Below are 22,529 nucleotides of genomic sequence, written 5' to 3'. Positions count from 1 at the left end.
TGTTGTATAGCCTTATTATGAATGGAATCTATGTTCAGAGTTTTTCAGACCCCACGACCGGTCAAATGATTTACACTCATGTGAGTGGGTGGCTACTGGGAATTTCGGGAGTTGGACGTCACTGCTCCATATATTTGTGTGATGTTCAATTGTGCCGTTCTGGATCTACTTTCTTTTATGGCACTTTTCCATGAACAAGTTGGTCATATTGCTTGACTTTCTCCTTTGCTTGAACATTTAGGTTTGTTTAGTTTGAGAGCCTATTGTCAACACTATCCGCAACTACAAATATTTTAACAGAACTTAACTGTATTTTCGTTGTTATGTGGTGATGAGGAAAAATGAAGTTTGAAATTTGAACACGTCAAATTCTTGCTTTCTTCAATTCGTTCTTTTTCCCATGGTCTCATTTACAATTTAGGGGTATTTGTACTAATGCTAGCAATAAATGTCGGTTTAAATCAATTTTACCTCCTCGTCAACTGCTAATTTGTCGGTAAGTGTTAATCTAGTAATTATAACGTAATTTAAATTATACAGCATTGATCTTTAGTTGCTTTTTATGGAAAGGGTTTGATTGATTTTCTGTTTGAATCACCATCTGATTGAGAGTTCTTTGTAAGTCTTACACTGGTGGATGAAAGAAACTACAAAAAATTAAGTACTTCATTCCTATTAATTGAACTAACATGTGAGTTGATCTTGTAGTTGTCTGTGTCTATTATAAGGAACTTTTATCCTAAATATGAATCAAAGTATAGATTCAATATTCTAATCATTGTGAGTTGAATATCCGGAAATGTAAAATTATCAAAAGATATTTTGCCTTTTTAACTATGATCGCTTTATTTGCCACTCTCTTTTTTCCCCTCCAATTCACCACACCAACTATAAAAAATTTTGCAAGTTGCCATCTTATACAACTTTGTAAATTTTTTCATAAAAGAATATTATATTCCATACACATGTGCAACAATCTTCATATTTTCTAAAGACACTTGTGCATTTGTCAATTTATATTAGTTAAATTCAATTTTTTTTGTTAAGAGGGAAAATTTAAGAGTATCGTGTAGCTGGGAGCAATTTCGATCTTATGATTTTTTAGATCTTCATCTAAATAACTGTTTATTATTCATAAATCTTGAAAAAAACAAGTGAATGAGTATTATGTACAAGTAGTTTGATTATTCAAATATCTCTATAATATCACGTGAATTTTATGTAATATTCTGCTCCTCATTATTAATGAGTTGACAAACAAAAATCCAACTACGTGTATTGTGCCTTGTGAGCTGAAACCGTAATAAAAGTTTGATGGAGAAACAATTATAAGGTTTCTAAGATGCTAATTAATTCTTAAATAGTGACTTTCATATATTTTGTTATTATTTTAGATTTAATACTTTTATATTTTTTGATATATAATTTATATTTTCACAAGACAACAATTAGTACCATTTTTTCTGATTGGAAACAGTTAAGTTGAGAATGATTTTAAATTGTTACCGTTGATTTTTTCATATTAAATTACAAAAAGAAAAAGAGAAAATATGTCTAAAGGGTGGTTGTGAAAACAGTTATAGAAGCAAAGGTTAGTGAAATATGAAATAAGATATTTATTGGTTTTATAACATATTTCCTTTTTTAAATTAAAAGATTTCAGATGCTCAAATTATTATATTTTTAAATTAAAAAAAAATAGAAAGTGGCGAAATTGCCATTCCTAAAATTTCGTTAGTCCGCCGTCGTATGGTTAAGGTTACGGTAGCCGTAAACAGAAACATTCGTTAAAAGGGAAAAAGGAAAAACCGAAGAAAATGGTAAATTTCTTTCTCTATCAAGAGAGGACATAGAAAAGATACACTAGTATTATACGCACATATATTTGTAGAGAGAGAAGCAGTTGCATTAAGAGAGAGAGAGAGAGAGAGAGAGAGAGAGAGAGCCTGTGCGTGTTTGGATTGGCCGTCCCGTTTGTATTCCTCGTCACCGCTTCGAAGATAGAGAGATACGGAAAGGAGAGCGAAAATTTGAAGGATAAACGAATTTCTCGCTGTGGGGGAAAAAAGTTTATCAGGATCGGAGCTAGGGCTTCTTTCCAAATGAAGACTCAGAATGCGAGTTGCTGAGAATTCTAGCTCCGATCTTATTGCAGAGCTTTCGAATTTAGGGTTTTTAGGCGGAGATGGACGTGGATTCGGCTATGGCTACCGAGCCCGATCACGATCCGTCGGGGGAGCCTACCACTGTTAATGGCGCCGTTCAGCCCACCGAATCACAATCCTTGTCGCCTCAGCAGCAGCAGCAGCAGGAGGAGGAGCAGCAACAACAACAAAGTAATAATAATGTAAACGGAAATAGTAATAGTGGGAGTGGTGGTGGAGGAGGAGGAGGAGGAGGACCGGTTGTTGCCGGACCACGTTGTGCGCCGATGTATAGTGTGGTGAACGCTATAATCGAGAAGAAGGAGGATGGTCCGGGGCCGCGATGTGGTCATACGCTCACGGCTGTTCCTGCGGTTGGGGAGGAAGGGAGTCCTGGGTATATTGGCCCAAGATTAATTCTGTTTGGAGGGGCAACAGCGCTTGAAGGGAATTCTGCTGCATCAGGGACTCCTTCTTCTGCTGGAAGCGCAGGAATTCGTATGTTCTGTTTGACTTTAGATATACTTGATGATTTGGGACCTTAATGTTCATATGTTTCATAATTGCTGTTAGATGTCCATTATGCTCTGCTTGATGATGCAGTTACCTCAGTTTATTCGAATGCAATTTCTATTCTATCGCATCAGGATCAATGAAGATTCCAAAACAAATTGTTGCACGGATTCTTGTTTTCTGGGTTATATTTTGTTAGTTTATTCATATTTCGTTTCTGTAGATGAAACATAATTTAGTGGGGCATTGCCAAGAGTTGTTTTGTTTGTTCTAGCTTTTATATATGATGAAAAGCTGGATATAAAGGTGGAAATGAATTTGCAGAGATTTGAGTTAGATGACAAAATGGTTAAGTGGTTTCAGCTTTGCCTTTGGTTCTGTGAATTATTTTTATACTTACGTGCTGGAGTTTGTTTGAAAGGAATTTAAATATTGAGCTATGTTGAAGAGCTATAACAGATTTTTAAATTTAAGTGAATCTCTTTCTAAAGTTTGTTGGAGAAGATGAAAGAAAGTTTGGTTGTTAATAGGTTATAGGTGGTAGTCCCACAAAGACCCAGTTCTTAGTGGTGTGCAGTGCGTGTAGTGTTTAATGGTATTGCTTAACTATTATTAGTTAATTACCAAAATGAATCATTAACTCACTATGTAGCTATAAATGTTGCTTATGCAAGCATTTTATTGCAGGGTTGGCAGGGGCTACTGCTGATGTGCATTGTTATGATGTGCTGACAAATAAATGGTCTCGGTAAGCTTAAGTTACAATTATCATGTTGAACTCTTTACACCAAACTTCCGGTTCACTATGGTGTGGTTATTGCTTCTCTTAATAAGGCTCGGGGCTCTAATCTTGCAGCGTTACCCCAATTGGAGAACCACCCACACCCAGGGCAGCTCATGTGGCTACTGCTGTAGGCACCATGGTCGTTATTCAGGTCTGTTGTCGCATGGAATGATGTCGAGAAGTTACCTCATTGTCTTTGTGTTTATCCAACATACAATGATATCATGTTCTTGTCCATCTTCAGGGTGGGATTGGTCCAGCTGGTTTGTCGGCTGAAGATCTTCATGTTCTGGACCTCACACAACAAAGACCAAGATGGCATAGGTTGGGCTCGTTGTAATTATAAACGTATATATATGCTTACTTTGCAGAGTAACTCATGGAAATGAGCACTCGTGTCAACTAAATCGTTTACTTTGTCATTAATGTATTATTCTGTAATATGGGATTGAACTTTAATTTTCTTAGGGTTGTGGTCCAAGGTCCTGGCCCAGGGCCACGCTATGGGCATGTCATGGCTTTGGTGGGACAACGGTATCTGATGGCAATTGGCGGAAATGATGGTTTGTCATGTTCTATTGTCCTCTTCTTCTGTAATGTAACTTTCTGTAGATAAATAATTTGGTACATTATCTTAGGAAAACGTCCCTTAGCTGATGTATGGGCGCTGGACACTGCTGCAAAGCCATATGAATGGCGGAAACTGGAACCAGAGGGTGAAGGTCCGCCTCCTTGCATGTGAGTTTGTTAACTTATTTTCAGTTTTTGATGTCATTATTGCTTTCCTTTTTCTTCAATTTCAATTTTTGTTTCCATCTATGCTCTTTCCTTCTCACTTGCATTTCTTTTGTTGCTAAGTTAAGGCTGTGTGTGCTTGATATTACTTTGTTTTATGTGGAGACAGAGACCATTGAATAGGATATTTGTCTTTTTCTACACCTCAGCTATTTATGAAGACATTTCTTATTATAATGTTCGGCATACACTGTGATTGATAGTTGAAGTTGTATAGGTACTACAAAATACCGATGCAAGCGTATTGAGTTTCTTTCCTTTTGGCATACTCTGGAGGTCTAGAGGCTACCTTTTAGTGTAAGAACAAAAAAGATCCATCTTAAGTAATTGAAAACAGGTAGCAAGTCCTGAAAAAATTGGAGGTGGATTCTTGCCTCACAACCCTAGTTTATTCTTGACTATGGAAACTATATGTATCCACCATTTTGTAGATCCATTCTCCATGTAATGGAGATCCTCGATCCAAAGAGAATTTTCGTTTAGCTTTTCTCTATTAGCTAATCTGTGCTCTCTCTTTAATTTGTTTTTGCATTACTTTTTGCCAGTTGTCCTTTGAGTTTTCTCTTTTGGCGTAATCTCTATTGGTTCGTTATGTTGTTATTTATCATTTACTTATGTCAATTAGTTGCCTCCAGGCACTAAAATTTGTATGTGTTAGTTCTTCTAAATCAGGTTTATCTCTTCATTCTTTCTCAATGATCCATTTTTCAGTGCACGTATTTTTCTCATGTTCTTCATATCCCTTTATAGATCTCCAAAGTACTGGTTTTGCATAAAATTCTGTACCAGCCCATACATTTTGCAATATTTAATTATTTTACTTGTTATGAAATTTTATCTACCGAAGTTATGGGGGTCTTTTATGAGTAATTTCAGACAGGGTTTCTAAGGCTTTGACTTCTCTTGCTGCACTGATTACACTTCTGGTTGTCTATTCAAGCTGTATCCATGTTCTTTTTCACTTTGGTTTTTATGCTGTAACACTTGTGCTACATCCAGGATATGGTAAGCTAGTGATGATTCTGGCTACTTTTTTTAGTACAGAGTCTTGATTCATGCATTATTAAGTGCGAGAATATTTGAAAATGATAAATTATGAAAATGTATTCTGAAGTTGAAACCATGGTCATTGAGGGGGATACTTTCAGATAGGGTTTTACGCTGTTCAAACATGTTTGAGATTCCTCTACTGAAAATAAGAAGGAAAGACTTTCTTGCTTATAGGAAGAAAATGTAAAAATGTTTCCTAGAAATAAGACCAAACAAGACCTTAGGGTGTCCGAACTTGGTTTCTGCCTGAGGTGTTCTCTCCCTTTATTATTGGCCACATTTGCTTTTCTCGTATCATTGAATTATGTCAGTGTTTTAGACTGGTCTTCAAGTGGTGGTCCTCATTGTTCTAGTTTCTGATGGTTGGAATATAAATTTTGTACTAGAGAATTTTGACAGATATTTTTGGACTTTGAATGGTACATGAACTGAAACTTTGACGTTTCATCTTGTTTGTCGACTCTCCCAGGTATGCAACTGCCAGTGCACGCTCTGATGGTCTTCTTCTACTTTGTGGTGGGAGGGACGCAAATAGTGTGGTAAGTGTGATATTTGACATCTTCCCCATGGTCCATGCATATTCATATGACCTCTCCAGATTCACTTGTCCTTTGCTTTACTTAATTAGGACTAGTTATGGTATCCTTTGCTTATTCACTATAGAACTCTTCTATTTGGCTTCTTTCCCCGGAGAATCATCGCTCTGTCTGTCCAAGGTCTCCTGATTTTGTACTTGGTTTTCTCAAATGATGGAGAATGGTCTCTTGTTCTCTTATGTTGGATGCTTTTTTTTTTCTGGATATGGCACAACCAGGGTAGAGGACAGACAGAATATATTAGAGTCACGACCATTGGGTGTTTGTTTCGCATATTGATATGGAGAAACATTAGGTGGATTTCTTAAACTGAAGGTCAACATAAGAAGTATCATTTTTTATGCTTAAATTGAATGGTTGTCTGCATTAATGTACTGCAACTTTTCCTATGTTCCAATTCCTTACTGATTCTTTTACCGAATGGCATAATATGCAGCCTCTTGCTAGTGCCTACGGGCTCGCCAAACATAGAGATGGTCGGTGGGAATGGGCTATTGCTCCTGGTGTCTCACCCTCTCCGAGATATCAGCATGCAGCTGTAAGTTCTTAATTGAATTTCTCTCTTAATAATGTGATTGTATATCTACATGTTTTTGTTTGGCCACATATAATAAAGATCTCTCAGGAAAAATTATGCATTAAATTACTCTCTAGGTTTTTGTTAATGCGCGTCTGCACGTGTCTGGAGGAGCACTTGGCGGTGGGCGCATGGTGGAGGACTCCTCCAGTGTGGCTGGTGCTTTTCTTTATTGAATAGTCTATTGACATTTGTTGCATTGTACAAAGAACACCTAATTAGGTAATGTCTTAAGTAACCTTTTATATTTTCTATGCAGTTTTGGATACTGCAGCTGGAGTCTGGTGTGACACAAAGTCTGTTGTCACAAGTCCAAGGACTGGCAGATACAGTGCTGATGCTGCTGGTGGAGATGCAGCAGTTGAATTGACAAGGCGCTGTAGACATGCTTCTGCTTCTGTTGGTGACTTGATCTTCATCTACGGTGGTCTACGTGGTGGTGAGACATGATACTCTCATAAGATATTCTACTTTTGTTTCTGAGATCATGACGGTGATCGGAGGTTTTGTTAATTTGTACCCCTGGTGACTTGAGTAATTGTGTTTTCTGGATTTTCTTAGGCTTAAGATATTTATGAGGGAGTTAGTTTTTCTGGATGTGGTGTTTCAAATGCCTGGTTATGTGACTATGCACGTCATCTATCCATAATTAATAATAGCTTTCTTAGGAAATTGTTGTTTTAGTAGTCTGATGTTGTTATGCATGTCTGTGTAGAGATGACGTGCTAACTCTGGACACCACTAGCCTTTGATATTTTTATCTGCTTACTTTGCTGACTCCTGTGATTTTTTAGTTCCTTTATTGTTCTGATCAAAATAATCCCAAACGGCTGGCAGATTTTCCAGAAGGTATGAACCTTCCTGAAGTTCTTCTCAAATACCAAAAAAATGCAATGGTATTTGGTGAAATTGGAAACTTGATCCCTAAAGTGAAATTCTGAGAAGCTGGATGTATAGATACGAATTCATTTATTTCATTTTAGCTAAATTTAACCAATTGAATTTAGGATAGTGGTAAAATGTTTGTAAGTAATCAGACATTATGCTCTGTTGACATTGATTTTCCTTGCTTAGTGGTTTAGGATCTAAATACCGGAAGTGCAAGTTAAATAATCATCAATTTTAACTGTATACATCATAGACACTGCAGAATAGATCTACCAATTTGTGTGCACCAGTAACAAGTATTCTTATCCATCTGAGAACCCTGGAATACCTCTGCGTCAAGCTGGCAGACAGGAATTATGAAGGAAAATTTGCATAATGGAATGAAATGGACAGTTGGGCCAGGGGAGAGAGAGAGAGAGAGCTTTCTAAGCTATAATCCAGATGACTTTATATCAGCTCCTAATCTCTAGAAACTTGCTTGTGAATGATGAAAGTAGTAAAATTGATAGACGAGATGCATCCTTGTCACTTACATTCATGAAATAAGTGATAGGGTGGAATGAAAAATGCAATTTTTATTAATCGTATGTTTTTGGTACTTTTTGTTGGTGTAAATGAGAATCGTATTCAAAACCTTTTAGAGCTGTTAAAAGAATATTTTGAGCATTCTGATTGTTGACTTGTTGGAAAATATTTTCAATGATCAGCTGCAGAAATGTTGTCACATGAGTTTGCTCCTCCTGATGACATGTTTAGAACTTTAGGATGCAATATGCTATTCCTCTATCTGATCTTCTGGGAATTGTTCTTTTGATGGTCATGTAGATGACAGTGTGTCCTAAATGCATGATGCATGTCATATGCCCCTACTTGGATTCTCTTTATCGTTGTATTGAAATATTATTGACATCTGAATGTCTCATGAGTTTATTCGGATATCAATTGCATGCTTTTGGGTTCCATATCTGACAATTCTTATCCGTATTTTCCCAGAACTTTAATCTAGAACTTTGTTTAGGATATGGCTCATTGGATACCATTTATTTGAATCTTATATGGAGTATGAGACAAGTCATATTAATAGTTGAAATGTTCCCACAGGGGTGCTGCTTGATGACTTGCTTGTGGCTGAGGATCTGGCTGCTGCTGAAACAACTAGTGCAGCCTCACACGCAGCTGCTGCTGCTGCTGCCTCCAATTTGCAGCAAGGGAGGTTACAAAGCAGATATGGATTTACTGATGATAGAACAAGGGTACCTGTACCTGATGCTGGTCCTGATGGTGCAGTTGTGGTAGGGAATCCTGTTGCTCCACCTGTAAATGGTGATATGTATACAGATATAAGCACAGAGAATGCCATGCTCCAAGGTTCCAGGTAAATCTCTATGTTGCCTTTCAGTGTGATGTGCAATTCTTTCATTAGCTTTCTTTGTTGGCTGCTTGGTTGGGGAACTAATTATGATATTCTGCACAGAACGCTGACCAAAGGTGTCGATTACTTAGTTGAGGCTTCTGCGGCAGAGGCTGAGGCTATTAGTGCTACATTAGCTGCTGCTAAAGCTCGGGAGGTTAATGGAGAAGTCGAGCTGCCTGACAGAGATCGTGGGGCGGAGGCAACCCCAAGTGGAAAACAAATATCTACTTTGATCAAACCTGATTCTGTAGTGTCAAACAATTCTGCCCCACCTGGAGTTCGGCTGCATCATCGTGCTGTCAGTATCAGGACAACAAATATATTACTTCACTGATTACTGTTGACTTGATGTGGTTTTATTAAGCTAGCAATATATATACAGGTGGTTGTAGCTGCAGAGACTGGTGGTGCTTTAGGTGGTATGGTCAGACAGCTTTCAATCGATCAGTTCGAGAATGAAGGCAGGCGGGTCAGTTATGGAACCCCAGAAAATGCAACAGCAGCTAGGAAACTTTTAGATCGACAAATGTCAATCAACAGTATACCTAAGAAGGTATTTCCCCTTTGCCACAACATTTGATTGTATGACTTTTGGGGTACTAATACTGTATTTGTATGATTTCGATGCTGTCAGAATAAAAGGAGTACAATGTTGAGTTTGAATGTAATTTCCAGTGCCTACTGTTGCCTGCTTCCCCTATTTTTGCATTCATAGATGGCACATGTTGCCGTTTGGGTTGTGCCTGTGGCAATTCAAGTGCTTTAGGATAGTTTTAGAAGAAAGTGTGTTTCTCAATAATAAGTGCAGTAGACCTTGATTAAAAGGTTATATTTCATGTTCCTGTCAATTGTCCTAACACTTGTTTCAGTAAGTTTTTTAACTGTACGCCATGATTTTGGTTTCTTCACTGTATATCATGACAACTCATTGAAGATTTTGCTAAATGGTACTAAAAGGTTTTCTGAAGTTTGGCCTCATTGCCTCTCGCTGCCTGCCAGGTTATTGCTCATCTTCTGAAACCTCGTGGATGGAAGCCTCCAGTTCGAAGACAATTTTTCTTGGATTGCAATGAGATTGCTGATCTTTGCGATAGTGCTGAGAGAATTTTTGCAACTGAACCTACTGTACTACAGCTCAGAGCCCCTATAAAAATTTTTGGTGATTTGCATGGCCAATTTGGAGATCTTATGCGACTTTTTGATGAGTATGGATCACCTTCTACTGCAGGAGATATAGCGTGAGTTTTTCTATCTGCTCGCCTGCATCTTTTGATGTTATTTTCATTTTTGGACATAAAAATATCTGCTACCCTAGCATTGTCTCATGCTAATTGGTCTATTTATTGATTTTTTTTCTGATGAAATGACACTTCTTTATTATATAAGTTGTGGTGGTTGCCCAAAAGGAGTATTACGACTCATATCATAAGTAACAATGTTGTGGTTCCATTTGTAATAGGAGTGGCAATCTTATTTTCTGATGATTTTATGGGGTTTAGTCAATATTTTTCCCAAAGTGATTCTGGTTGAAACACTCCAAAATGCACCATTTTGTAGACAGTACATGACAATGGACCAAACAAAAATCATGGTTTAGCACTTGGTATCTGCAAGAAGGATTGTTAGCTATCTGTTGCGGTAGCTACATTTATTGGGACTTTGCAGATGCTTTTCTTTTGCTAGGTCTCGCTTGCTGTGCACATGCCTGCTTAGTCGAAAGGCTGTATCTTGATTCGTAGAGTGGTGCTAGATGGAACAACATTGTTAGACTTAAATGGTATGTAATGACTCTGTGTAACAAGTAAAAGTTAGTCAGATTATCGTGCTCCTTAAAACATGAGTCATGTGTACATTCCTTTCTCTTAATTCTCATGATAATATAGGATGAGCCTTAAGAGTATTTTTCACATCATTGTTGGTAACATCAACACGGATGTATTTTTAACTCCCAGCATTTTTAAGTTAATTGTTGCTAAGATCAATTTCTTCAGTCTTACTAGTACAGTCGCCCACCTACCCACAAGAAAATGTGAACAATTTTATGTGCTGTTTGAACTTAAACTCCTTTTGATATCAAATTTGGCAGCTTTCATGGGATGCTGATTTTTGTTAACATTTATCAGATATATTGATTATCTCTTCTTGGGAGATTATGTTGATCGTGGCCAACACAGTTTGGAAACCATTTCTCTTCTTCTTGCTTTGAAGGTATCTGCCCGTGTTGTCTTTTCTTTCTTTTTCTTCACTATGAACCTGGGAAATCACAAGTATTCTCCTTGCTTTCATGGTGTTTTCCAATTCAACAAGTGATGCAATCTTTTCTTGTTGTAGTGGTTCAAGAAATAAAGCTTATAACTGATGCTTTCTGCAAATACATGAATGTGTAGGTTGAGCATCCGCATCAGGTGCATTTGATCCGTGGTAATCATGAAGCTGCAGACATCAATGCTCTTTTTGGCTTTCGAATTGAGTGCATTGAGCGTTTGGTAAATACCAAAGTTCTGTTAGTTTGTGCATTATAATCTGGATGAAGCCATAGAACTGATGAAATTTCCTGAATAGGGCGAGAGAGACGGAATATGGGCCTGGCACCGGATAAACAGATTGTTCAACTGGCTTCCTCTGGCTGCATTAATTGAGAAAAAGATTATCTGTATGCATGGTGGTATTGGGAGATCAATAAACCATGTAGAACAGATCGAAAATATTCAGCGTCCAATTCCTATGGAAGCAGGATCAATTGTTCTTATGGACTTGTTGTGGTTGGTGAATGTTGTTTCTCATCCTTTTGTTATTCTTCTTTATTTCCTAGAATTTGTGTTCTTGATCTGATATTTTTCCCTGTAGGTCTGATCCCACTGAAAATGACAGTGTGGAAGGACTGCGACCAAATGCAAGAGGTCCTGGGTTAGTAACCTTTGGGGTGGGTGTTTCTCTCATCCTGTTCTGTCAAATTCCCCTAGTTCTATCAAAAAGCTTAATAGGACTGCTTACAACTCTGTGTTTCTTATGCAATTAATAGGATTTAGGGTGCAAACTTCTGGATTTAGCTAAACACTAACCCTCAACCAAAACCTGAAACAGCTAACCTTGAAATTTCTAGACCTGTTTACTTGCTGTGGAAGAGAGAAGAGCATTAGACTGTTGATTGTGGGGCAGTCACTGAACTTGCATGAATATTGATGAAGGTGGGCAGGGAGGCGTGGGAGATGGCTGGTATTGGATTGGGAATGGGTGGAGAAGGGAAAGAAAGTAGGAAGCTAAAATGAACAAGGGGAAAAAGGTGGTTGGAAAGCAGAAAGCATGCAGAAGAAATTGATTACAGTGAGGGAGGAAAACAAAGAAAGAGGAGAAAGTGGGAAGAGAAGAAAGAAAAAAGAAAGAAGACAAATAAAAAGGGGAAGTCTGTGTGTTTCTTTTTCTTAAATTTAGGGGGATCATACTTCTGATGATTATGCTCATGTGGTCCCTAATCTGCACATTGCAGTCCAAAAATTTACTGGGTCCTTAGTGTTGTTTCTGATGTAATTTGATGTTGTAGTCAAGAATGAATGTAGAAACCTTGGTCTTATGTTAAGAAATTTATGGGGCACTTCCATGTTAAGAAATTTTCATGCTGGAAACTTAAGGACTCAATCAGTTGAAAGAGTAGTTGGAAATTAGTATCCTGGGCTGTTAGATTGTGAAATCTCATAATGTGTTTCTATTTTTAATATTTGTGGAAGACCTAGTTAGTTGAGCACAAAAAAGAGTTTAAGTGTCATTCAGAATTAAGGTTCACTATCATTTAGCAGAATCATATAGGTTTCTTGAGTCTACTTAGCAGATTCTTGTTCTCATTTTGCATAAATCTGACTTCCTTGATACTTGATTCTTAATCGAGCGAGGACAAAAGGAGAAAATGTAAATTGGTTAAATCTGATGAAGGGTGATACAAGATAAATGTCCATTTAGTGCTGCATAATGTGTACCCTCCATGGCATTGTTCTCTTCAGTCAAGTTGCTGTTTATGGGTCCAAAATCTCCTGGATTTAAAGAGGACAAGGTCAACAATCTGATGCCTGCCTGATTACAAAGTCTCAGGCTGCTTGAGAGCTTTCTAATTACTATATCATTGTAAAGTGTAAATGACACATTCATGAAAAGTGGTGATTGTTTCAGGTGCTATTATCTTCTGTATTGCTCTGACCACCATAACTTCTCTAAAGTACTTTGCAATATTCATATTGTTTATAGTTCTCAGGGTAATTCCTGATTGAATAATAGAAATCAGATTTATTTTGACTGTGAGTTTGTATTTTTCACATTCAAGATGGGTTCTAGAATAGTGTGTTGAAGCATAGTTGTTGAGAATTGTTCCTGAAATATGCCGCAATTCCAACTTTCCACCTTAAAATCTTATGATTATGGTTTTCATTTCTCAGTTACAGTACATGTGGGTAAAGTAAATTATTGGACGTTGGCACACGAGGAGAATTTTGTTATAGCTTCTTGTTTTTGTATCTTATGATTCACTCAAGTTTCTTTACCTCTGCAGCCTGACCGTGTCATGGAATTTTGTAACAACAACGATCTTCAGTTGATTGTTCGAGCACATGAATGCGTAATGGATGGATTTGAAAGATTTGCACAGGGACATTTAATTACTCTCTTTTCGGCCACAAACTACTGTGGTATGTCCTAATTTTGAAAGATTACTCCTTTTTGCTTATGTGTCCACCTTTCAGTTGTTGCTTATGTGTCCACCTTTCAGTTGTTGCCTTATGATTTGAAGGTTCACTCTTGGGCTTTTATTTTAATTTATGCAGGTACTGCAAATAATGCTGGTGCTATCTTGGTTTTGGGTAGAGATTTGGTTGTTGTACCTAAACTTATTCATCCATTGCCACCTGCAATCTCATCTCCAGAAACCTCTCCTGAACACCATATTGAAGACACTTGGATGCAGGTGCTACATCTTTTCTCCAGCCATTCCTTTTCCCTGTGATCTCTGTAACTAAATCTTCTTATCATGTGCTGATTGCTTCTCAATTTTTGCACCTTTCCTAAAATTTGGTTTGAATTTAGGAGCTCAATGCTAACCGGCCACCTACACCAACTAGAGGGCGTCCTCAAGTTGCTAATGACAGAGGTTCTCTTGCTTGGATTTAGATTATGGTCCCAGATTGTTTTCCTATAATTCTTCCAGGCTCGTGCTAACACCTGGAATTTCCAGTGGTTTGTACATAGCATCACGCCATATGGAGAATTCTGCAAAGAGCTGTATTCTTCCTGTAGGCTCATGCATTTGATAAGCCTTTTGGGAGATGAGGGGACAAGTTTTTACAGCAGGATCACAGGATATATACATAGTTGTGCTGATTTCGGTAGTGTCCACTGTACATGAGAAACAGGTAGTAAGAATTTTCATTTCTTCCTTGGGTGGGCAGAGCAGGCTGGGTATTTCTTGTTAGTTCTCTTATATATTTTTCCCCCCCTTTTTTTTGTCCTTCATGTAGGTGTATTATATATTATTCTCTATTTTAAGAGGACATGAGGTCCCCATACGTAATTGGTGAGATATATCATGTTGAAATCGTGTTTTGTTCTTGTAAAATAGAGGGTGTTGCCTTGTGTATTTTGTTTCTCTATGTAATATGTACAATGTAACCATTGTGTGATGATAAGAGGCTGTTTTCCATTCACATTGACTGGTTTTTGTCATTAGGTGCTGGTGTTTTCAGCTTCTATTAACAATAAGTCAAGTTTTGACTAGATACAGTGGTTTTTCTTGTGGAAATTTTCTGCTTTTCAAGTCATTGGAGCTTGGGATCCATTGGTAACTAGAGCTGCGACTAGTAATGAACTCATTTTATGTTGTGATTTACCTTTGCCATTGCCAGTGAATTTTGTTGACAATTCTTAACTTTGTTATTGGATTTAATGAATCCCTTTTATTGGATATTATAGCATCTGAAACTACAGGGTGCTAGTAAAAGTGTTCTATTGCTTTCAGATGGAGAAATTATGTGCATTTTCACTGTCAGCCAACAAGCTTTGTTAAGTTTAGTAATCTTACCCATTGGATTGGAGAACTAGAACATTTCTATTATAATCAAAATGTTAATGTCAATCGATGTACAGAAATTTAATTTCCGCTCCCTGGTAGATGCTGTTGGTTTTACATGATGTACCATACAACTGGAGGTTGGTTTTACACGATGTACTATATCAATGGAGGAGCAGCTATTTGGTCCTTGCTGCATACAGAACACCGGATATGATTAGGTCAATTCAGCTGCATTGCACAACAATTGGCACAATATCAGATTCAGGTTGACACAATTTCCAGCACTACCCTTTGGAAAGTTTTCCAAGAGGGCTCCTATTTGGTTAATGAGATGTATGCGGTGGCTACACTGACTACCCTCGCTCATTTCATAGGTCTCTTTGATAGTAGGATTTTGTTAGGGTCCTTTGTTTTGAGCTTCGGCAGTCAAACAAGCAGCTTGTTGTCTGGACCTTCAACTATAGTTGTACATCTTGATACTAAATGGACAAGATTCTCTCTGCATACCAACAGAGAAACAGTGCAATGCATGTGAAAAAGGTAAAATTACACTCACCCATAAAACAGATAACTGATGGTGTATGTTTTATGCACAAGACCGTGAAATATGAAATTTAGGTGATAAGTGATACAGACCAAAATGTTAACAAGAAGCAATATTGGCGTCAATCGCCTTTACCTCATCCACTGATGACTTTAACTTGGTGGCAGTGTCTTTTTTCCCTCTTTGCTTTAAGTTCTTCTCCAAGGAATAACTAGAACAGTCAGCAACAACAGAAAGCATGCATAATATTCCCTACTAGCCTAAAAGTCTATCATGATAAAATCCGATCAACTGCGTCTTTCTCATTTTATTATGTTGAGTACAAAGATCCATCTCTAAAACTGAGATATCAGAACTGTGAAGCACTGTAATCCAAATATAAAACAACAAAGAAGATGGCACACAGTTGGAGTAGGTCCTCCACATGAAAGGCGTCTGGGCAAACCTTTAGCAGCATTAACTTGGTTCAAAAGATCTCTCTCTGTCTCATGGGTCGACTAAAATTTGTTGACCTTTTGCTAATACTATATTGTTTGAGTTGCAATTTGAAAAACATTCATGAACTAGATAGAAAATTTTTAAATTCTACCTGCACAACCAATTATCCGAGAAGTGTGATGAAATTTGACAAAAAAAGAGAAGTGCAATGATGCCACACATGACTTGAGAAAGAGATGTATTCTACTTGCACGAAGCTACTACTGAGGTCACACTGTAACAAAAGGAATTTAAATGCAAATGATAGATAAAATAACAGAGATCCTCCCAAATTCATTTATTGTGTTTAACCTACTGTATCTGCAATGCGGGACACAACTACCACCATGCAAACAATTTCCACCTTGACGAATGGAACCTTAATCATAAAAAAGAATTGTAAACCTATACAAGTAATCCAACCCAAAGTACTTAATAGAACTTCTTGTGTTTAGTAGTAACAAGAGTTCCAAAGTTATGCTACATTGCTGAATATCTAAACTCCAAATAGATAAGCATTAGCTCACGAGGGATTGGTAGAACTATACAATTAACAGGAGGACGGAAGAAGGCCACCTAACTCGGCTAAAGAGTCATAACTTTTATTGTTCTTGCAGGAAATATCACTTCTTGAACAATAATATAGAGTTATTACCTCCAATTACCTCCTTTGCTTGTGGGTGTTTACATTTATCAGGGTGAACTAATAAAGACAACTGTAAGAGGACAATCTAATGCTAAAACAATTCTCATTGTTACTTGATGATATCCATAAACAACCCAATACTCATTTGTTTGACTAGCTGAAAAGATCACCTTATGATATTGTTTCTTCACATACTCCACAGATGAATCAAATGGTAAACTAAGATACCCAAATTTATTTTAACTTGAAGCATAAGAGGATCCTACAGGAGTCCAGAAGTTTCGAGATATATCAGCACCAAAGAAAAATAATAAATTAAGGCACCTCGTGATGCTTGCATTTGTCAGCAAATGTAGGAATCAGAAAAGAAGAATCAACAACAAGATACCCTTAACAAAAAGGACAAACTTAAGGACTGATATTTTACAACGCAATGGAGTCAGTTGAATCTCTACAATCTATAGTTCGTAATTTCCAATTTGCTATTGCAAGGGATACGTTTATATTACGAAACCTTTCCTAAACTTATCGACTTCAATCACTCATCCGTTTCACTTTTCCTTTTAAACTATAACACTATCCACACATACGAAAGCAATACTGATAACAAATTCGTGTTCTTCTTCTTATCAATTTTATGGAAAAAAAATGCCCAAAAAAAAACAAAGGAACGAACAAGAGCCACAACTGAAACAAGTTAAAAGAATTCTTCGTCCACCACGAAACCTATATTTATATTTATCTTAAAACCTGCTCATTTCATTTTCGCGCTCAACCCCGCTCACTTTAACGAAGAATTTCTTGAGTATCAGATCTTGATCGGCGGCGTGTGCGTCGGGCGCCCCCTCGTTGTCACAGTGTCAACCATCGGGGCTTTTGTATTCTCTCAACGGTCAAATAATAATTATCAATATTTCACTATTATAAGAAGGACCAAATTCATTTCCGGTTTTTGAGGTTTGGGCCTAGTACGAGTTTTGGTCTGGGCTTGAATCTGAGCCCATCAGGCCCAACTCATGTTATCCCTTCTTTCTTTTGCTCCATTTTTTCTATTTTTTTTAAACTTTTTCTTAACAATTATTCACCCAAACACACAAGTTCGAACACAAGATTTTTCGTATTTTTATTTTTTTTCTTTTATTGGTTCATATTTGTAAAAATAATTAAAAAGAAAGAGAAAAAAACTTCAAAAAGAGGGTTCTTAATTACCAACAATTATAATAATTTCTCATGTGTATTATTTATTATGTAATCAATTAACTGATTATGTTTTAATTGAATAAAAAAATTCCCCAGAGTAATTATGAACTCCATAATTTTTTTTTTAATTTTTTTCCAGCTAATGGAGACCTTTCTTTTGATGTCTTGAAAGCATGAAGTGAAAGTGCTTTGTAATAATTCACTTGAAACATATGTTTTGTGTTACATAATTATATGTGAGCCACATGTTGTTAAATCCTTAATCCAAAAGGACAAGAACAAATCAAGAACATTGGATCATGATGTTCCCAAGATGAAGATCAAAAGGACCAGAAATGACATATACATATATAAATCATCATCACCCCATTGGTCCAATTTTTACAAAAGTGAAACTCCATTATGATGAATGCAGAGACAGAAAAGACAGCCCACCAAGTCAAACATGGTGCTGATCAAAGATTTTGTTTCATACTGCTTAGGAAAAATCCTGCTACTAATAACATAAGCTGATCATGGGCTCAATCAAACTTATGAAAAATGTTGTATTTCTCACTCCCCATTCATGCTTATTTCGACAGGGTTTTCTTTTTTTACACATAGGATGGTAGTTTACATGATTAATAATATTTTGTGGGGATTAATGATATTAATGGATTTAATTAACAGTTTAATTTTTTTTTTTCTTTTTGAGATGTTAACCAATCAGGAGGTGGCAATGCAGTATGGCTCCCAGATTAGTAGTGACCTCCTTGACTCCTTGCATCCTCTAATGTATGGAACGAAGTACTCTGTTTTGTTCCCTTTCATTACCACCATTTCTTGGTTCTCAGCCACCTTGGTGGTGGCGGCGGCGGCGGTGTTGAGGTGTGTGGACTGTGGGGTAGTGATGAAGCTGCCGCCACTTGAGACGGCGGTCTTGTTGCGCCAGAAGTACTCGTAAACGTTGAAAGAGGCTGCAGGCGGTGGCGGTGGTGGTGGGATCAGCCGTGCCACCCTGGGCGGTGGCGGGAGCGACTGCGGTATTGGGAACTCCTCTGTCATCACTTGATCATCATGATTGAAGTTCTTGGACCATGTGGGATTCTTGTTCCCTATTGCCATAAGCTTTTTCATCACCAGCCCTGTTTTGTGCACACTTATCATACCATTGGGCAAAGATCTTGAGTTTTGCTCCACCACAAACGCCTCTTCTTTGAACTTCTCCTCCGCCACATATTCATCCTCTAAGCCACCATCGTCACCGTCCTCAAACCTCTCCTCCTCCGGCGGAACATCTTCATCAACTTCTTCCATATTATCGAACACTTTCTCGAACTCTTGCACTCTATTTTCCTTAGAAGAGGGTGTAGTATTGATCAAAGTAAGAACAAGGCGGCCGTCTTGGCGTTGTGCGTGGAAATTGTTTCTTGGTGGAACAGAAACCGCTTCAACAACAAGCCTGCCATTTTCCCGGTGGGCTTGCATGTGGATTGAAGCTCCATTGCCGCCGGCAATGGAAGGCAGCGGAGGCGGAAATGGCCGCGCCGGCGACTTCTTATACTTGGCAACATGTGAACCCGGAAAGGGATTCAACTCCTTGGAGCTCTCTTCTCGCACAGCTCTTTCTCTCTCTTTATCTTCATCTCCATCACTCAGAGAGTAAGAGGAAAAGCAATCAGAGCCAGTCTCCGACCCAAGACTCTCAGTACAAATCTCAAGACTCTTCTCACTCAAACTGCTTGTCGATCTTTTAACGAGAGGGTGGACATACGGCGGCGGGAGGCAAGAACTCTCACTCTTCTGAGTGAGAATGGAACCCCAAACACTAATCTCCGCCGGTTTCCGCCCCTCAGTCCTCTCTTTCTCCGCCTGAATCGACCTCCAAACATCATCCTGCCCTGGAATCTTTTCATATTCCTCTTCACTTTCAGATGATGATGATGATGAAGAAGAAGAGCAGCTCATCTTTTTCACTGGGGAGAAGAACCCATTTTGCTGAAGCCATTTCTTGGACGACATATCAGCTGAGAGAGTTCTCCTAATGGATTTGGCCTTGGATCTCTCGCAGTCAGAACCAAGAATGGTGACTATCCCTTGTTTCATCGGCACCTCCTCGTCCACAACCTTTACAGTAGGCGGAGATGGAATCAGGCGATTTGGGCTCATTTCTTCAGCTGTAATGGTGCAAGAAAACACTTGTTCAACCTCTCTGCAAAACCAAGAATCCGAAAAAAATATATAAGTCCCGATCGAGTCACAATTCAAAGCACAAAAACAAATAGAAGATTTCATTACAACATCAAGAAACTGGAAATGGAGTGTACCTCAAATCAAGCAAACAACAGCATCCACGAACAGAAAAGGGAGTGGATGGCAGTTGAAAGCTGAGCTTGTAAGAGAATGAGGAGGAGGATGATAACGATGATGAGGATATTGTGGTTCTTGGCTTGATTGCAAATGGGAAGGGTGAGAGTGGGGTGGTATTTGTAGGAGGGCAAAATGCCTATGGAACCGTGTCCAATGGGACCCGCTTCCCTACGCCACCATGAAAAGACCATTTTCATCACTTGTTTTATAAATCGTTTTTTTTATATTCTACGGTGGTACCAGTGGTACTGCTAGAGTCGGGTTTGTTTTTTCAGGAATGATGATGAGAATATATGTGAGGTGAATTGAAAGTCGGGTTTCGCTGTTCTGGCCTCTAGTATGGGATTCTGCCAGACAGATGTTGAGCAAGATTCTCTCTTTCCCTAAGTTGAATGGATGGTTTAACTCAACTTATAAATTTCAATTCATCAATATTTAGTCACACGACCAGTGAATTACACCCATAATTCGAATTGTGATTTAGGAAAATAAATATGATTTTTGAGTGGATTGGATAATTTGACGAGTTTTAAATATTATTTTTAGAGTTGGTGGAAAAGAGAATAGATATGTATTTTGGTAGGGAAGTTTTAGTCCAAATCAACTATGGAGAAATATGATGTTGAGAATGAGAATGAGATCCACCCCATTCTAATTGTTATACTTGCTGTAACAACGGATTGAATTTTCTAATATAATTTTTCTTGTATTTCACACATATATGCATTCCACGTATAAAATTTTATCTTAGATAAGATTGACGATATAATCTTAGTACATGTGGTATGTATATATAACACGAAGTAGATGCAACAAGAATTGTAATAGAAAATCCAATCCGGTACACGAGAATGGAACCCCAAATTAGTATATGATGACAATTAAAAAAAGATCTACTTATGAACAATTTCAATGGTAAGTTTGAGAGTTTATAATTAAAATTATGTGTTGGATTCCACAAATATGGGTATATAATATCAAAATGAAGTTTGTCCCTTCACATGATTTGTGATGTGTTATTTATTACTAAATAATTAAATTAATCATATGATAATCAGACGTTGTCAAGTCTCTTAACTAATTAATCAAACTTAAAACGAGGTTAAAAAAAGAAAAAAGAAATAATAAATTAGCGACAGCCACATTAATCAGGAAATGCTTTGTAGTTGTAGGAGAGACAGTGCAATGCATTATGCATATATGCCCTAATGAACGATACATGTGAGACTCGAAAAAGAGACCAAATGATATTTTTACCTAAAACGAATTAATCCTGAAAGCGAGGGCTCACGACAAACAAGATAAGGTTAACATCACAAGAATATTACCCCCTCACCCAATTTACAATTAGCCGGTAAAGCATAAATGAGTTGATGATTGGATGAAAATGGCTTAAGAAGGAAGCTAAGGGAATCCCCTTTCAAGACCCACCATCATTGCGACCCCAAAAATTCCATTATTAACAATTCCCATTAAAGAATCCTCCCTACATTTATATATATATATATATATATGCATTAATATTCTATTTACTTATATATATATCCAGCTGTCTTCACCAGTACGATGATTTAATGATTAAATTTTTAATTATTCTCCACATGCATATCACGAGTCTGAAATTCATGGAGAATGTAGAAATCATCATTCGACATATGTGTATTATGCATTGATAGTGCCCGATCTCTTAATAATCTGTCTAGTGGAGATTAACGAGCTTAACCAATTTGAGGGAAATTCCAATTCCAACTAATGAGCTAGTTGAGATTAATGAGCTAGCGGGCAATGGTAACCAATTTGAGGAAAAAATGCCAATTTGAATTAAATTTGATTTGGTTCGAATCTAATTTGAGTTAGAATTTTTTCTAAATAAATAGATCTCGACAAGTTTTAATGAAAGTTATTTTATGAGGGTTAAATTTTCATTTACTGAGGCATGTATACATATATATATATATGTGTGGGTGTAATGTGTATTTTTTATTTTCAAGAAGTCTCTAGACTCTAGGTCCAAGACAACCATTATCAATCGTATAATATGTTGAGCTTTGATATTTGACAATATAAACAGACACATCTAGTAATATTTTTTCAGATATATTTATTTAGTACATGTATGGATAATTATACATAAATAAAATATAAATGGACATTTAATTAAATATATATATGTAAATTAAGCGTGCATGGAGTCACGTACGTTCGTCCAGAAAAGAACAGAGTTTGATAGTTGTTTTGTATGTTTACATGCATGTATGATGTATGATAGGTAGAGTAGTGTAGTGCATGGTGATACGTATTGGATTGAACTATTACAAAAAGTTAGTGATGTTGATGAGTTTGATAGAAAATTTTTTGTACGTGAGTGTATATATACGTGTGTGGCTCTCCCTTTCTTTTTCTTGATTTTTTTCTTTTAATTTTTTAGGTTTGGTTGGTGGGATGAAGTACGTATGTGTTGGTTTAATTAATTGGATTTATTATATAGTTGTTTTGTTTTTGT

At 37.3% G+C, this 22,529-nt stretch overlaps 2 protein-coding genes and 1 long non-coding RNA gene across 5 annotated transcripts; 1 reads left to right on the top strand and 2 right to left on the bottom strand.

The window, feature by feature from the left end:
* The first annotated feature begins 1,842 nt into the window (after positions 1-1,842).
* On the top strand, positions 1,843-14,055 carry LOC105170076 (serine/threonine-protein phosphatase BSL3). Of its 2 annotated transcripts, XM_011090682.3 has the most exons (22): positions 1,843-2,642; positions 3,345-3,405; positions 3,514-3,592; positions 3,686-3,765; positions 3,910-4,004; positions 4,080-4,179; positions 5,756-5,825; positions 6,319-6,420; positions 6,537-6,618; positions 6,719-6,898; positions 8,449-8,722; positions 8,822-9,059; positions 9,144-9,314; positions 9,761-9,999; positions 10,885-10,969; positions 11,149-11,247; positions 11,324-11,523; positions 11,609-11,684; positions 13,299-13,434; positions 13,570-13,709; positions 13,829-13,892; positions 13,977-14,055. In XM_011090682.3, the coding sequence occupies exons 1-22, from the start codon at positions 2,186-2,188 to the stop codon at positions 13,988-13,990; spliced, it is 3,042 nt and encodes a 1,013-aa protein (XP_011088984.1). In that variant the 5' UTR covers positions 1,843-2,185; the 3' UTR covers positions 13,991-14,055. The 2 variants fall into 2 exon arrangements, with proteins under 2 accessions (XP_011088984.1, XP_011088983.1); XM_011090681.3 differs by having other exon boundaries at positions 1,844-2,642; positions 13,829-14,055.
* A 772-nt stretch (positions 14,056-14,827) lies between these two features.
* Positions 14,828-17,604, bottom strand: LOC110012571 (uncharacterized). The gene is made up of 2 exons (XR_002287765.2): positions 15,490-17,604; positions 14,828-15,309 (listed from the first exon to the last, which is right to left on the bottom strand). It is a non-coding gene; the product is annotated as an uncharacterized LOC110012571 (long non-coding RNA).
* A 400-nt stretch (positions 17,605-18,004) lies between these two features.
* Positions 18,005-20,115, bottom strand: LOC105170077 (FAF-like protein (DUF3049)). 2 transcript variants are annotated; one of them, XM_011090683.3, is made up of 2 exons: positions 19,984-20,115; positions 18,005-19,868 (listed from the first exon to the last, which is right to left on the bottom strand). In XM_011090683.3, exon 2 carries the CDS (start codon positions 19,823-19,825, stop codon positions 18,383-18,385), a length of 1,443 nt encoding a protein of 480 aa, XP_011088985.1. In that variant the 5' UTR covers positions 19,826-19,868; positions 19,984-20,115; the 3' UTR covers positions 18,005-18,382. The 2 variants fall into 2 exon arrangements, with proteins under 2 accessions (XP_011088985.1, XP_088740550.1); XM_088884424.1 differs by having other exon boundaries at positions 18,005-19,833; positions 19,984-20,102.
* Positions 20,116-22,529: the final 2,414 nt, after the last annotated feature.

Source organism: Sesamum indicum, linkage group LG9 (assembly GCF_026168435.1).
Source record: "Sesamum indicum cultivar Baizhima isolate 11 linkage group LG9, ASM2616843v1, whole genome shotgun sequence".
Lineage (NCBI taxonomy): Eukaryota > Viridiplantae > Streptophyta > Magnoliopsida > Lamiales > Pedaliaceae > Sesamum > Sesamum indicum.
This window is presented reverse-complemented; position numbering and strand designations above follow the sequence as displayed.

Bases quoted from the DNA above. Each gene is read 5' to 3' on its own strand.
- LOC105170077 (XM_011090683.3), bottom strand. From the start codon at position 19,825: ATGAGCCCAAATCGCCTGATTCCATCTCCGCCTACTGTAAAGGTTGTG.
- LOC105170076 (XM_011090681.3), top strand. From the start codon at position 2,186: ATGGACGTGGATTCGGCTATGGCTACCGAGCCCGATCACGATCCGTCG. The intron at 10,970-11,148 runs GTATCTGCCCGT...ATGAATGTGTAG, and splicing joins CTCTTCTTCTTGCTTTGAAG to GTTGAGCATCCGCATCAGGT. The intron at 11,248-11,323 runs GTAAATACCAAA...TTTCCTGAATAG, and splicing joins TTGAGTGCATTGAGCGTTTG to GGCGAGAGAGACGGAATATG.